Source organism: Corticium candelabrum, chromosome 13 (genome assembly GCF_963422355.1).
Source record: "Corticium candelabrum chromosome 13, ooCorCand1.1, whole genome shotgun sequence".
Classification (NCBI taxonomy): Eukaryota; Metazoa; Porifera; class Homoscleromorpha; order Homosclerophorida; family Plakinidae; genus Corticium; species Corticium candelabrum.
The window spans coordinates 8,212,414-8,227,413 of NC_085097.1; the positions used below are offsets into that span (position 1 = coordinate 8,212,414).

At 41.0% G+C, this 15,000-nt stretch overlaps 4 protein-coding genes across 6 annotated transcripts in view; 3 read left to right on the forward strand and 1 right to left on the reverse strand.

Annotated features, from left to right (window-relative positions):
• LOC134188909 (uncharacterized) overlaps nt 1-533 on the forward strand; it is a 2,396-nt gene extending 1,863 nt beyond the window's left edge. Inside the window, exon 1 of the mRNA XM_062657117.1 lies at nt 1-533. This exon is cut by the window's left edge and continues 1,863 nt beyond it. The gene's annotated coding sequence lies outside the window, so the exon portion shown is untranslated.
• Nucleotides 534-1,690: 1,157 nt separating this feature from the next.
• On the reverse strand, nt 1,691-6,681 carry LOC134188698 (uncharacterized). The gene is made up of 18 exons (XM_062656864.1): nt 6,578-6,681; nt 6,430-6,513; nt 6,236-6,350; nt 6,113-6,167; nt 4,900-4,962; nt 4,769-4,826; nt 4,402-4,444; nt 4,277-4,322; nt 4,146-4,212; nt 3,567-3,657; nt 3,408-3,467; nt 3,273-3,336; nt 2,969-3,045; nt 2,815-2,896; nt 2,681-2,738; nt 2,211-2,236; nt 2,071-2,147; nt 1,691-1,913 (listed from the first exon to the last, which is right to left on the reverse strand). The coding sequence occupies exons 1-18, from the start codon at nt 6,639-6,641 to the stop codon at nt 1,838-1,840; spliced, it is 1,206 nt and encodes a 401-aa protein (XP_062512848.1). The 5' UTR covers nt 6,642-6,681; the 3' UTR covers nt 1,691-1,837.
• An 81-nt stretch (nt 6,682-6,762) lies between these two features.
• LOC134188985 (uncharacterized) lies at nt 6,763-9,362 on the forward strand. 2 transcript variants are annotated; one of them, XM_062657204.1, is made up of 5 exons: nt 6,763-6,827; nt 6,903-7,285; nt 7,337-7,618; nt 7,844-7,936; nt 8,846-9,362. In XM_062657204.1, the coding sequence occupies exons 1-5, from the start codon at nt 6,822-6,824 to the stop codon at nt 9,210-9,212; spliced, it is 1,131 nt and encodes a 376-aa protein (XP_062513188.1). In that variant the 5' UTR covers nt 6,763-6,821; the 3' UTR covers nt 9,213-9,362. The 2 variants fall into 2 exon arrangements, with proteins under 2 accessions (XP_062513188.1, XP_062513187.1); XM_062657203.1 differs by having other exon boundaries at nt 6,903-7,618.
• A 21-nt stretch (nt 9,363-9,383) lies between these two features.
• LOC134188986 (protein-methionine sulfoxide oxidase mical3a-like) overlaps nt 9,384-15,000 on the forward strand; it is a 17,775-nt gene continuing 12,158 nt past the window's right edge. The window contains exons 1-3 of one of the 2 annotated variants that reach the window (XM_062657205.1): nt 9,384-9,854; nt 10,077-10,143; nt 10,206-10,264. In XM_062657205.1, the coding sequence (XP_062513189.1) occupies nt 9,398-9,854; nt 10,077-10,143; nt 10,206-10,264 (583 nt within the window). In that variant the 5' untranslated portion in view covers nt 9,384-9,397. The remainder of the gene's footprint in view (nt 9,855-10,076; nt 10,144-10,205; nt 10,265-15,000) is intronic. The other variant, XM_062657206.1, reaches the window with a different exon arrangement.

Here is a 15,000-nt window from a genome sequence, read left to right on the forward strand (position 1 = left end):
GAGCACAAACATCGCCGCAAAGCAAGGCAAACGACATCAGAGTTTGCTTTATACTGCAGCTTTGATGGTTGTGGATTTACTGCTGTAAATCATGTTGGTCTTGTAAACCACCAGATACAGAAACATGGTCAGTCCCTGACTAGTCAATGTCAGTACTGTCACCAAACATTCCGCCAACAAGGCCTCCACAACCATGAGCGTTTCTGCTGTCAGAGAACATCCACTCCTCCGATATAGTCTATGGTGACCTTGGCCTGCATTGTTTCTCATTGGAATGAACGCAGCGTGAAGTGAAGTGAAGTGTGTGTGTGTGTGTGTGTGTGTGTGTGTGTGTGTGTGTGTGTGTGTGTGTGAGGGTGCATTTGAATACTAGTTCTAGAACTGGAATTGACAACACATTGATTGCTTTTGTTCTTTTTATTTGGCTTTTTTGAATGCGTATTTTTCGAATTACAGAAATACGTTTCTTTTATTCCCAGCTGCCTCCTTTGCTCTGTTTAGTATTTTCACTGCTATAGCTGCATGTCCTTGCTTGGCCACACCATACAGATTACCCATGATTGTTCCTTTGGACAGCATGTGTATATGTGATTACGTGTTGCTCAAATATCAACGTAGGCTGACCAGCAACATATCTTCTATGTCCATTTCCATCACAACCATCAATGCCTTCTTGATTGCTAGGACAGCTTTCTTGAACAAAGTCTGCACCTTGTATTACATATTGTGTTACTTAGTTATATGTCAGATGGCAATTAGAGAGCTGCTACATTAGAGGACGAGCTCGATCTGCAATATGCACCTGTATATGTGTGTACTTTGAATGATCTTATAACTATACAGTATTCAACTGTATTGAGTAGTCTTCTGGACATATATTCTCACCTGGTTTGGCTCAATTGATGTACTTAATTAACTTCAGGAATATTTTGAACAGCATACAGGAAAATATCATCACATCTTTACATTACAACATGTGTATGCAGCCAATGTAGTAATTGGTGTATTCATACGTTTTGCTCATTTTATATATAAACTGAGTATCCTTGAAACTTCAATTAGTGATGTTAGAAAACCATCATCTGACTGCCATCGTGTAGTTGTGTGACTTACAATACTCAAATGCTTTTTCTCTGAACAGAAAGTTTGAGGTAATCAAGATGTTTATCTGCATGATATTGCTACTCATGAAACATAAACATACTGCATGGCTTTGCTGGAGACGTTTCCATTGACTACTACAATGTACTCATCCTTAATTAATTAATTAATTATGTTTCTGCCTTTTTGTTTTCGTAGTACATGCAGCTGCAGGTCACAACACACGATAACACTTCAGCAGTACGTTCAGTTAATAAACCAGCCCACATTATTTATTGCAGTAAAGAAGGTGACTGCAGTGTATGGTGTACACTAGGTTGTTGTTGCATTGTATATTTGCATTGCTGCACATGCATGTGTATGCTGTAATGGCTGTATAGCTTACCAGTGGTGTCTACTGGACTATTTGATCTTGCCAATTACACAAAAAATAGAGGCAATGCTACAATCACCAAAGACGAAATTGTTGCCTAGAAGCTTATTTGAATAACAAGAGTTGTGACATTGTGGGAGATGCTCATCACGTGCAACATGCTGAGTCACAGTCATGACACACAAGCCATGTGAAATGGCAAGCTGCCAATGCAAATTTAGTGGTCATAATCAAAATTTCCATTTTATGATCATTAGGCAGTCTACAAACGTTACATAAACAAATGCCATATCGTGACACCAGCAACATTTAGATGCAAACAAAAACACAATTAGCTGCAACGGTCTGCTGTTATGCTGGTTTTCATTCCTCACATGCTCTGTAGAGAAGGAGATTTGGCGAATTTGTTCCTGGGTTGCTCACTATGTTTGGTGTGGCACTGCATATAGACAGAAACGGATTAGTGACTATATAGTCAAAGAGAAAGGTTGTGACTGTACAGAAGCTAGGCATAGGGCAAATAAAGGTAATCACATGCAGAGATGCATGTTAACATATATAGCTGGTGTGATCGATTGATTGCATGGTAGCTCTACCTTTCTTCAAGTGCACTCAGGACTTGTGCAGGTGTTGCTTCTGGATTTCGACTCAAGTATTCAGCAACTACACCAGCCTGTGCACAACAAAGACACAAATGCTAGTTCATGAGTTGTGTGAATTTTGATGATTTACTTACAACATGTGGGGCAGCCATCGATGTTCCTGCATGTTAGATAACATGTTTCAGTACCATGTCACAAGTTTTAGTCAGTAAGATATTAATGTGCAGTTTGTTAATTATTCAGTTGGCTTGATGTTCATTTTTCTACATTTGTGTAGTGTTGAAGCTGGTGCATGTTCAGATGATGCAATTCATTGAGTTCGTATTCAAAGTAAATGTAACTGACTAATTTACCTGAATAGTGAAACTGCTATATGTCTATTTCAATGTTATGGTATTTGATTTGGATGAAATGGAACCTACTTTGTAGGCTAGACAAGCAATTAATTAAAGCTCTGGACACAACTATATGTGCATGCATAAATACAATATATACACAACCATGTATCTATGCAGCCATAGTCTACTTCTAAATTTGCTAGATGCAAGTCTACAGGCAAGTTGAAAAGCAAGTGTGCGTAGGAAGGAAGTAAGGCTGAATTAACCTGAGATGGTGTTGGTGGCTGTTGGGCCTCCAATCCAGGCAGACTTGATATTACTGCCCTGTAGGAATTAATACCAAAAAAGCCAAGTGTACATTTGACTGTTGTACCATGTATTTTATGTGCAATGTACTTACAGGAGCGAATATTTCCATGCAATTCCCCGTATTTGAAAAGTAGCTGCGTGCATCAGATAAATCAGTAGAGCCAACAGTAATGCTGTTAAATACAAGTACAGATTTACAGCAAATACTTGTAGCTGCTCGCTGTTTTATAACATGTTGATCTTACGCTTTCGTAGCACTGGCTGGTGAGAAACTGCAGGCATCAATACCACTATTGCCGGCTGCAATGCTGAACACGTATCCCTAATTAAAAGTACAGTTTGTGTGAGTAAACATGTTACGTGTTTGTCTTTGTTGTGTTAACATGTTGTAAGTTATTGAATTATAATCAAGCAAATTAACACATAAATTAATCTTTTGTATTGATATCTATCTTGTATGTTCATGTGCTGGATTACTTATACATGTATATAGTGTGCATGCATGTATATGACATAAATAATATTATGGTTAGTTTAATGTTATTTTACTGCATCAACAGCTGCATCCACTGCATCATTGACTGCTTGGCTGTATCCTCCTCCCAGCGACATGCTGCAGGAATAGAACAATCAACAATGAAGGTTTTTGTATGTTGAAAGTTAAAGGACTCAACGATTACTGACTTTGCAACTCCAGGTTTTTTGCCTTCTCTTGCAACATGGTTGATACCAGCAATGACTCCACTAAAAGGTCAATTAACATGACAGTCAGATACTCAAGCTTACAGAAGTGGCAGTAAACTACAGCTTATTTTATGGATAGATTGAGTCAACTTATCGTACTCGTATGATCCTGATCCACCGCTGCCAAGAACTTTGACGGCAACAGCAGTGGCCTGTCTAGCAATTCCATACGTTTGACCCATAATAGTGGCTATAGACACCAAATGTTTGAAGACATTGTGACGTTTGAAATAAATTTTGTTGCACTAACTGTTGTTTCTGCTTCTTGTAATGTGCATGTATGAGTGCGCGCGCGCGCGCGCGTGTGTGTGTGTGCATGCATGCGTGTGTGTGGTGTGTGTGCATGTGTGTGTGTGTGTGTGTGTGTGTGTGTGTGTGTGTGTGTGTGTGTGTGTGTGTGTGTGCATGCGTGTGTGTGGTGTGTGTGCATGTGTGTGTGTGTGTGTGTGTGTGTGTGTGTGTGTGTGTGTGTGTGTGTGTGTGTGTGTGTGTGCATGCATGCGTGTGTGGTGTGTGTGTGTGTGTGTGTGTGTGTGCATGCGTGTGTGTGGTGTGTGTGCATGTGTGTGTGTGTGTGTGTATGTGTGTGTGTGTGTGTGTGTGTGTGTGCATGTGTGTGTGCATGTGCAAATGATGTGCTTTAGTCGATGCACATAAAAGTCAATTTCTTGCACGTACCAGCAACATGTGTGCCATGACCGTTTCCGTCATTTGAGTCAGGCTCAGTGCCAACAAAGCTTGGACCCTTGTGACATCAAAATGTGTTAGCGCAAATTTTCAATTGTGGACATCAAGTAAATGTAACTTACAGGTTCAGCTCGATTCGCAAAGTCATTGTGTTGGACGTAGATACCTCTGTAGAAATCATAACCAAGACAAGAAACATTGTATATATTAATATAAATAGGTGAGGAAATTGTAAATTGAAACATACGTGTCAAGAATGTATGCTGTCACTCCGTTACCGTTGTTGGCATCTATAACATATGCACGTGTCATGTACTGTAAATTGCAATAGTTAGGTATTGTAAATTACTTAGCACACACCTAAACTTTATTACATACATGAATCTTTCACTCCGACGTTCCCAACAACTCAAATGTTCATTTGCAAACGACACATGCATCCATTTGAATTAAGCACTAGTCTACTCTAACATTATAAGACCGTAACTGACAGACAATTGTTGTAAAATGAGTTGTATAAGGACTTATGAAAATGTTATATATGGTAGGTATGTATGCATGGAATATAAGAATTTGTGTACAGAATTAATTTTGCATGTTTATGCTTGTAATACCGTCATAAATGAATTCATTTTCGTTGGTGGCATCTCTGTGAGAAATGCGAATAAGACCCTGAAAAGAACATGACAGAAGTTAGAAATAGTTGCTGCAGATCTGATGATAAATTGATGAAGCAGAGACTTACCCACAGACCAGGATCAGTTATTGTCTCTCCAACACAAGCTTGTTCATTGATTGTATGTACAGTCTAAAGTACAGCATTGCAATTGCGTGATCAATCACATTTTGAAACAACGCATGTACCATGTATCCTTTGTTTGTTTGTTTGTTTGTTTGTTTGTGTGTGTGTGTGTGATGCGTCGTCATATGAATTGTATGAAGTCTGTCATGTTTACAGCGGCTCGGCTTCACTTTGAAATTAGATGTAGGCTAACGTTATATAGTCATATAGTTTTTATTTTCAGATTATTATATACTCTAAAGTCCAGATAATCGAGGGTGTACTGTACAGGATATAAAAATCGCTCATGCTTACATAATGTTAGATTTCCCTCAGGTCACATTTACTCCTTCTATTATCAGGTCCAGAAAATGATTTGTTGCTTTGAAATTTAGAGAGCTTTGATATACTGTACTGGATTGATTATTACCCCAAGACTCAAGTAAGCAAGCCTTCGACCCCAACTTTGTCCAAGGCTCTAATATTTTCACACCTCTTAGTCCTTTAATTATGCTAATTGCGATTTCCACGTGACTGTTTGCTAGATTTGCATCTGTAGAAATGCTGACATTCTTCAACTTGCGCAAGCCTGTTGACCACGTATTGAAGGATTTGATTACTCAGATAACGTTTAAGTTCTATATTTTAAGTAGTGGTGGTGGTTTGAGGCTCTGCTAGTGTAGCAACACGCTGTTTAGACTTCCACCAATTAACAATTTTAGGAGTCAATTTTGAATAAGGCCCCATCCCATACTTGACCTTTGACTTTGGGCTATTTAATTAAGAGAACAGTAGTCACTTGAAGTATGAGTCTAATCATTCCAGCGTTAGATAACGTTCTTTTTGATGTGCTTTGTTGACTTCATGACACTGTACCTATTGGAACCAACAACTTAATTGTTGTCCTTTTTTTGCTAAATTTCTAGAATGCACTCTATCAATGGTAGTGAATCCACTGAGTCTAGATGTAGACTTGTGTCTTCTCGTATCGTTACAATTAGAAACTTCCTAACAAATGCAGTATGAGCTCAGCTCTTGAAATCAGAATACCAGTAGGTCTCGTTGGTCTCATGCATATACTGCAACTGCTAGTCTTTCGGAAATATTGTGGCGTAGTGTAAGAGCCGCAGCCGCTAGCAACATCATGTGGTCTGATTTGCCTAGATATGTATCGCACCTGATCTTGTTCAATGTATTTCACCTCTGGGAGGTTGCGGACGTGATTGAGTAAGCTACAAGTGCGGCCGACGCAAAGTGATTAACATTCGTATGTAAATAAGGCTGATCGGCATGTACGAACTTGTGGCTCATTCGGCCAGAGTATCCCTTGAAACTGCCAATGTTGTACTCAAAACGCACTTCAACACTTTTCCCTGCATCTTGCATAGATCTTACATTCATCATGTGTTTCTCTCCTGAAATACAACAAATCAGAGATACTGTATAGTCCGGCGAGGTTTAGTTCTGCCCACTGGGCGGAGCGTTACAACTGACTTGCGTAGTCAGACACATTGCCGTGTAGAACGACGATGTATTGTCCTTCTACTGGTTGAGACTTAGCATGTGCGGGCAATGTAGCTGCAAGAGAACACATACACGGTTTGTGTCTGTATGTTGTGCATGTTTTACGTTTGTTTCTTACCGCGGCTTTCAGCTGAATGAAGAGCAACTGCAGCACAAAGAAGAGCACACACGAACGAAGCCATGCCGACAGGTAAGTGGGAGGTGATTCGTTCTCATCGATGCCTACTACCTCACGTGCCGATAAGACCTGCACATGATTTGCTCACAAGACACGACCACATGCGTGGTTTACAAGTGCGCGTGCGCAATCATAGAGTCACATTTACGCAAATTTCGTCCTGTTATTCGACTCAAGTTTCATTATGATGGTAACATTTTTGTCTTGACGTGTGAGGTGTACTCTAGCTGATATCATATCACATCTTTTTGTTGCGCTTTTCAAGTTTGCTGATACGAAAAACAGTTTGGACGACGAGTCAGGTTCGGACTGGGACGACCTTAAAGTTCCGTCGGCTGCCGACCCGTCCTCGAAACGTACCTTCCATGGTCTTCAACCGTTGCCTCCTGCGCATGCTCACCAACCTGAACCTCCTAAACCATCGCAGGGCAAGCGAAGATTTCGACAGCACAAACAGTATGGTGCAAAGATAGAACAAGAACGAAATTTATCAACGTTTGGACAAGATGGCTTGCATTCAAGAGAAGAGACTGTTTTGAATGGCCGTCGTCACTATGGTGACCAGCCTCCATTTGATTTTAGAGGGAACGTCACTCCTATTGCTCACGTGACTCATAAAGCGAAACCGGGAAAACCAGTCAAAAACCCGTATGTTACACAATCTCATTCATTTGATAGAAATGACAATACTTGGGATAGTGATGCAGATGAAGGAAAACTAAGTGAAACACAAGAGAGAGGAATTGAGTCTGTTGTAGTGCAGGATGTTGATAGGAAAATGTCTGCAGCAGGCAGTCGAGATGTAATGGTGATGAGTACAGAGGAAAGGGAAGACGAGAGAAAAGACAACATGTTGTCTCATCTTGTTGAACGACCTTCAACAGTTAGTTCTGTTAGAATGCTAGAAAAATTGTCAATTGAGGAAGAGAGGAGAGAAGAACCAGAGGAAGAAACACAATTGGGGAAACAAGACTATGAGAGGTGGGCTTGGTGTTCAACTATGCTGTAGTGGGTGGTGATATGTTATATCATTGATTATAAAACTGTTGTTTTTTGTCTTTGAGTTTATTTTTCTTGCTTGTTTGCAATTTTTAAATAGATTTAATTGTGTGTCTTTCTCAGACTTGTGAGAGATATATTAATGAAGACTTTCTTGTGTTTTTGTGGTTTGCTGTAATCATGTTTTATTTTGTTGTGCATGTTTAGACACTTTCCTCTTCTGTATTATCAGGAGGACTTATCTAACTGCTATTCGTCTCGTGACAACTCTGATGCTGTTATGATGAGCGTAGCAGACAAGTGAGTTAAGTTATTGTAATTTGTGGAGGAAGACTGTGTGCCATGCTGAAGAGGAGTATTACTATGGAAACAAACTGTCTTTGGGTAATTTAGGGGCTATGAACTTTTTTTTATGATCATATGATGCAGTTGAATAAGGAAGGTCTTGAGAGTTGGGGATAACTTCAGCTTCAATGTAAACAGATTTAGTGTATCTTTTAATTTTAGAATGTTTATAAATTTATTTGATAAGAAATAATTGTGAGGGACGGGTCGACAGACAGGTAGGTGGGTGGGCAGTCAGACATATACATGATGATGATGATGATGATGATGATGATGATGATGATGATGATGATGATGATGTCGGTGGCATACCCACACTGCGGAGATAACTCAAATACATCCATTCATGGGCTACTACTACTACTATACTACTACAGTAGTGGGTATGCTGTTAGTCTCGCATAGCCAGATCCTATACTGCCGTGTCATACTTCTGGACGGGAAGGATTTGGTGTTTAATTAATGTTGACATGAAATCTGGTTACAGTGAACCTGGTGAATCTGGTTGCAGTGCTGGTTTGGAGACATTTCCTTTATTTTCTTGTAGTCACGAGTGGCAAATATACATGCAATTGCTTATTTTGCCAGAAAGGCGAGTGGTTTACTTCTCTTGTAGAGTCTGAGTAGACAGACAGACAGACAGACAGACAGACAGACAGACAGACAGACAGAGAAACAGAAGTGTAGGATTGATATTTGTGCAGGGGTAGTTGGTAGAGGCCACAGTAGAAATGAATTCAGTTTTGAAATTTACCATAATGCTATTCTATAGATATATTGGCGATCCAGTCATGTGACTGGCATCTTTATTTTTCTGGGCTTGAGTTGTTTGTATTTACTGTTGTGTTTGTTTATCATTTATAGATCAGAGCATTATATTCGTCGCTTGTGGCAGGAAGTGTTTGGTTTTCTTCGACTTTTAGTCGATTTTGTCATTGTGTTCTTCATTGAGCTGCTGCGTTTTCTTCTACAGACATTCTTTCATCGCTGTGTGGCAGCCATGGCAAACCTTCTCTCAAATCATATTGTGAGGCCTGTCTTGTCAGCCACTCATAATGTCATCATTCAGCCACTTGCTGTCTTGCTCTTTATGATTGGAAGAGCTGTTGGACACGTGATTAATCCAGTGCTTGACATACTCAATAAGATAGTTTACATTCTTGCTGTTCCGTTGAAGGCATTTAGATTAGTGGAAATAAACTGGAAGAAGGAAGCCACAGAGCATGTGTAGGTGGCCATTCATGCAGAGTTATTCAGTTCTTAGCTTCAGTGTAGTGATGTATTGCATATACATTCAGTGCTGTACAGTTTGTATTATAGAAATTTAGTCTATGCATTAGCGAATATCTTCTACTATTTATCGCAAGTAAACAGTTTTCACTATTCAGTTGTTTTCAGTGTCCCGTATGCCAAGTGATGAATGTAGCAGACGGTAATTCTTTGTACGATCGTTTTGTTGAGAGCAAGACGTTGAAGGATACGATAGACACTTTTTCACAGCTCTGTACGGCACTGGACATCGACTCAACCCAATGCGGTCTTACAGTGTACCACCAGTTGAAAGAGAAACTGAGATCATGGAAATGCTCGTCTCTTTGGAGTTTGCTTGACAAGCGAGCAGCGCAGAAAGAATATGGGAAGGGTCGCGCTTGTATTGGGAAGAGAATACTTATCATCGGAGGTGGTCCTGCTGGCTTGAGAGTTGCTGTTGAAGGAGCTTTCCTGGGCTGTGATGTTCACGTTGTTGAAAAGCGCAACGTATTCACTAGGAATAACGTGCTACACTTGTGGCCCTTTACTATTGAAGATCTTAAGTCTCTCGGTACCAAGAAATTTTTTGGAAAATTTTGTAGTGGAGCCATTGATCATATCAGTAAGTTCAATATGTGGCCTAGCTCCATTGAGTGTCTACATGTACACGTTTCATCAAGATTCATAGAAACACACATGCACGCTGTACAAACACCAGGAGATGGTTAGTAGATGACGTAGTTAAAGACAGAAATTGCATGATGTTGAATGCTTGGTCATCTGTTGGTAAAGATTTATATATGAGAAGTCTTTGTACCTGATAAAAATGTGTCTTGTGTTGCAGACATTCGTACGTTACAGCTCATCCTTTTGAAAATTTCTCTTATTTTGGGTGCCAAAATGCACACAGGGTTAGGACACAAATGCTTGACTGACGTTGACGTTGACGTTGTTGTGAAATGCTTCACTTTAGAGTTGAATTTGTTGAAGTTGTTCCTCCTACCTCTTCACATCCAGGTTGGCGGATGCAAGGTTAGTGATTTGAATGTCTCCTGTTGTTTAATGAAACCACCAGTGGAAAGATTGTAGATATATATAGCAAGTCTAGTGACAGGTACATGAGTGTTTGCAGCCCATTTAAATTCTGGTTTGCTGCATTAGCTATTTATGGGCAAGTAAATGACAAATTTAGTAACCAGCAGGAAGATTGATCATCAGCCAGCCACATACGATTTCCCTCCCCAGCTGTTAGGAATAGTTCTGGTTAGAACTTGATCCAGCACTCCCTATTTCCTGCATAAAGATACCATAGCAACATGTAATGAGAAATTGGTGCATTAACAGGGAGGTTGGCTGTGAGCTTCTCAGGATGTCATAATTTTAATGTTACAGTTGAAGTATGGATAAGGAATCTGGATGATTGTTTTGTTGGTCAAAGGCGTATGCATGTGGGTGCTGTAATGTAGTGCGGTCTCTTGACAAGGTATTCTACGCTATATATGCATGTGCAATGCATACAGACTTTGCAATAAGAATACTGTGAGCATGCATGGCTTGTCTTCTCTTACATAGGTTTGGCTATAGATGTATCGCAACATTTTATGCCAGATTTGTGTACAAAAATGACGTGCTGTGTAAGCATTGTCTAATCATTAATGCTGCAGACATATTTTTGTTCTCGCCACTTAGGGGGCTGGTTTAGTAATGACTAGCTCACTGGCCTGTTCACCACACGGGCAGATTAGATTATTAGTTGTTATTGTTGTATGCGTTTAGAAAACATTGTGACGTAACAAAGGCATGTGGACAACAATGAATGACTTAGGAGAAACAAAACTGTATACGCTATGAGATGAAGCCCAATTAACGCATCTTTCTTCAAATTGAGTCTTTCAGGGGCGCTCAGTCTCCTTTCTGAATGACAAACCCTGTAAAGGTAGTTCTACAGCACTGTGTCATTCTAAGTTGCACCCCAAAAGGGGACCCGACTGAAGCTGGAAGTCGACGTGACACTGCCCATGTTCTTACCCATGCCGAATTATGCCTGTACCCCAAATTTTAGCCTTGTGTGTGATCCAGTCTAGCCAGCTATCAAACTTATCACAGCGTACCCTGTATGTAGGGATTGCTCCGGTTAGGGAGCATTGTGGGGGCGTCATCATCTTTTTGCACGCCAACAAAACATAGTAAATGTAGACTAAAATTTCTCAAAATCAACGAAATATAATGTTTGTACATTGTGTACTATATCCTATTTTTGTTTTGGTCACTGATCATCTAACAACCTAGGAAACAGTTGCTAGCCTTGGAGGCCCATGCGCCAGTTTTGTTCTTCTCCTTCTTTCTTCTTCTTCTTTTCCTCCACGGATATCTCTTTTTGTACGTTACGTATGGCTGTGAAGCTTGAGAAAACGCTTTAGAATTACCCGAACTCTTCTTTTGGTGACTAGAGAAACCGAAATCAATGTTAATTAAAAATTGTGTTTCTTTCAAGCAGATTTGATCTAATGACCGTCATCAACGCTATTGCACAGTTCGGGCCAATCACGGAGCAGTATTTGCGATTGCTTGTCCATGGCAACCAGAGACAATGGACGAAGAGCCAATCAGATAGGCCAAACGCGTTTATGAAAGAGTTTATCACCGAAACTGTGTAATTCGATCATGTTTGCCATTGTCTGGTCTTGTCTGAAATTGTTTACGATCTGCGTCGCAAAATTGACAAATAAAATTACATACACATAGCAATTTATAGGGGAACCCAATATTTGCAATGCATGTCCCGTATGTGATAATCTTTGGCTTTGACTCTATCTACTAAGCCAAGTTCTATTTCAACTCACTGCCGTTGCATATTCAATTATACACGCAGAGAAGAACGAACAATGCAAAGGCACTAAAAAAATTAGGATCCATATTTGTGCAACGTGCACTAGGACAGCATGATAACGTATATATGCTATGGATGCGAACTGTGGGATTTGGAAATGGGAAGTACCAAACGTGTACTACATCAAGCTTGGAGAAGAGGATATCGTAGAGGGATAGGGATCTCAAACAGAACATCATTGCGGGGAAACTCTTGGAGAACCTATCAGGGAAGCTCCAGATCTATTGCGTGTTAGCCAGCTCTCTTTCGTATGGAGAGCAGTTCATTCTAATAATGAATTAGTGAGCGGGTTCATTCTAAATACTCAAGGTAATCTGTGGCGATCAGTGGACAATGAGGCAAGGACAAGAATCATGGTGTTGTCCTACATGGTCTTCAAGAGTTGGATTAAACCTTAATTTAAGTTTGTTTATTCTTCTACGTTTATTCTTCTATGACTATCTATTTTTACTTGTTAGTGTATGTATCTTGTCTGGCCTAGAGCACTGTACCTGTAGTGGTATGAACAAAATATATTATTGTTGTGCTCAACCAGATCAGTCTGGTTTGTAAAGTCTTACAAGTACCGGAAGCAAACCCTGCTTCAGAAGTACTTAGACCATCACAGCTGTCTAGAAAGAAGACATGACTTTACGAAGGATCCGAGTAGATCCCAGAAGCACTATGTGTCGTGCTCAACCAGATCAGTCTGGTTTGTAAAGTCTATTACAAGTACCGGAAGCAAATCCTGCTTCAGAAGTACTTAGACCATCACGGCTGTCTAGAAAGAAGACATGACTTTACGAAGGATCTGAGTAGATCCCAGAAGCACTGTTTTCTCTAAGTGCTGCAGGTTGTGATGACCTGGAATAATGTCCAGCCACCGTGCAATACCTGCGTGCACTGTGCCCAAAGCTCCCAAGACCACCGGAACCACCAGTGTTCGACAATGCCACATGCGGCTAATCTCCACTCGCAAGTCGCTGTACTTTGCCAACTTCTCAGCATGTTCCTTGCCAATGTTGCCATCAGCAGGACAGCTGATATCAATAAGAAGACAAGTGTTTGTCTTCCTATTTCTGAGACAGATGTCTGGACGATTGGCTTTGATCTTCCTGGCAGTGGGGATGGTGGTATCCCACATCACAGTAATGTCATCCGTCTCCACAAGCCTATCAGGATGATGCCGGTACCATCTGCTCTCCACTGGAACCCTAAAATGGCGACAAACATCCCAGTGAATGATGGATGCCACCTGATTGTGTCGATCAGTGTAGTCAGTCGGTGCCAAAGCACTACAGCCTGCCACAATGTGGTCGACTGTTTCCAGGCCTACACTGCACATGCGGCAAGTAGGACTGACATCACGATGTAGAATCTTGAGCTCATAGTACCGAGTCCGAAGAGCTTGGTCTTGAGCAGCAATAACCAGTCCCTCAGTTGCAGCAGGAAGATTCGCTGCCTTTAGCCATCCGTATGTCTCTTTCATGTCCACAGGCGGTTGCTCAGTGAGACGACAATACTGCCCGTGCATAGGCTTCCCGCTCCAGGACCGCACACGAAGAGAACTGCAACACGTACGGTAATGTCTCGCATCTGTTTCAGGCGCTTGCTCGAAGCCACCTTCAACTGAGATGGATGGATTCCTGTGTAAGTTCTGCGACTTGTCGTTCGAAGCAAGACTCCTTTGCAGCTGTGCAGTAAATCGACAAGCCATGTGCTTGATCAAGTGTAAAGATTTTCCAGAGTCACACTCTCGTATCATCTGTATGAAAGGATCAGAACTGTCAGCAAGGTAACAGTTCAGCCTCACAATACAAGACTGATATGTCGACTCAATCTGTTGTAACCCCCTACCCCCATCACTGCAAGGAGCGTACAGTCGGTCTACGTCTGCAGCAGGATGGTGGACACCGTGCATAGAGAGGAGCTTTCTGGTCCGTCGATCGAGCTGCTGCAGGTCCGTGCACCCCCAATGAATGACGCCAAAACCGTAAGTGAGAAGCGGTAGTGCAAACCCATTGATGGCTAGAATCTTGTTCCGACCATACAACTGAGTCCGGAGAACCACCTTCACTCTGCGGAAGTACTCACGACGGAGTCTCTCCCGCATCATGCTGTGCTGAATACCGTTACTCTCATCTACACCCAAGTACTTGTAGACTTGACCCGGTTCCAGACAGTTGATGGTGTCCGTTTTTCCTACCGTCACTCCAGAGTTGTGTCCAGATAGCCTGCCGTTGACAAAGTGTGCAACAGCACATTTGTCCAGACCAAACTTCATCTGGATGTCATCAGAAAAGGTACGAACCATATGCAACAACCCATCCAACTGATCAGAGTTTCTGCCATACAGCTTCAGATCGTCCATGTAAAGTAGATGACTGATAAGCTGACGTTTGGCAGTCTCACTATGCCTATTATTATTATGTGTCGTTATGCCCCTCCATAATGGGCAAGTGGGGTCTTTGCCCCCATCAAATTATTATTATTATTTATTATTATTATTATTATTATTATTATAACACTTAATGAAATACTATTGCACAATAACGTCTAAGTTATCGTTGATTTCAAATACTTTGTCAGACATAGAGTCTCGTATCTAGTTTTGGATAACGGCTGGATTCAGACGCGAGATCTTGGTCCAACGCAATTGTCTAAGGATGAAATATAGGACAACGTAGAGACGTTAGGTAACTATTCTTGATTTGTGACAATCAATGGTTTGGCTCGTTCTAGCGAGAATGAAACTGGACTAAACGTCTACCACTCCCTACCTCTAGACCCGGACAAATACCTCTAGTTTCGGATGGCCTCTCTTGTAGAGCTACCAAAGCACAGACACAAACCGAATCTATTTGTTGCAGTAGCCTAACATCTCATCTTCCAAACAATT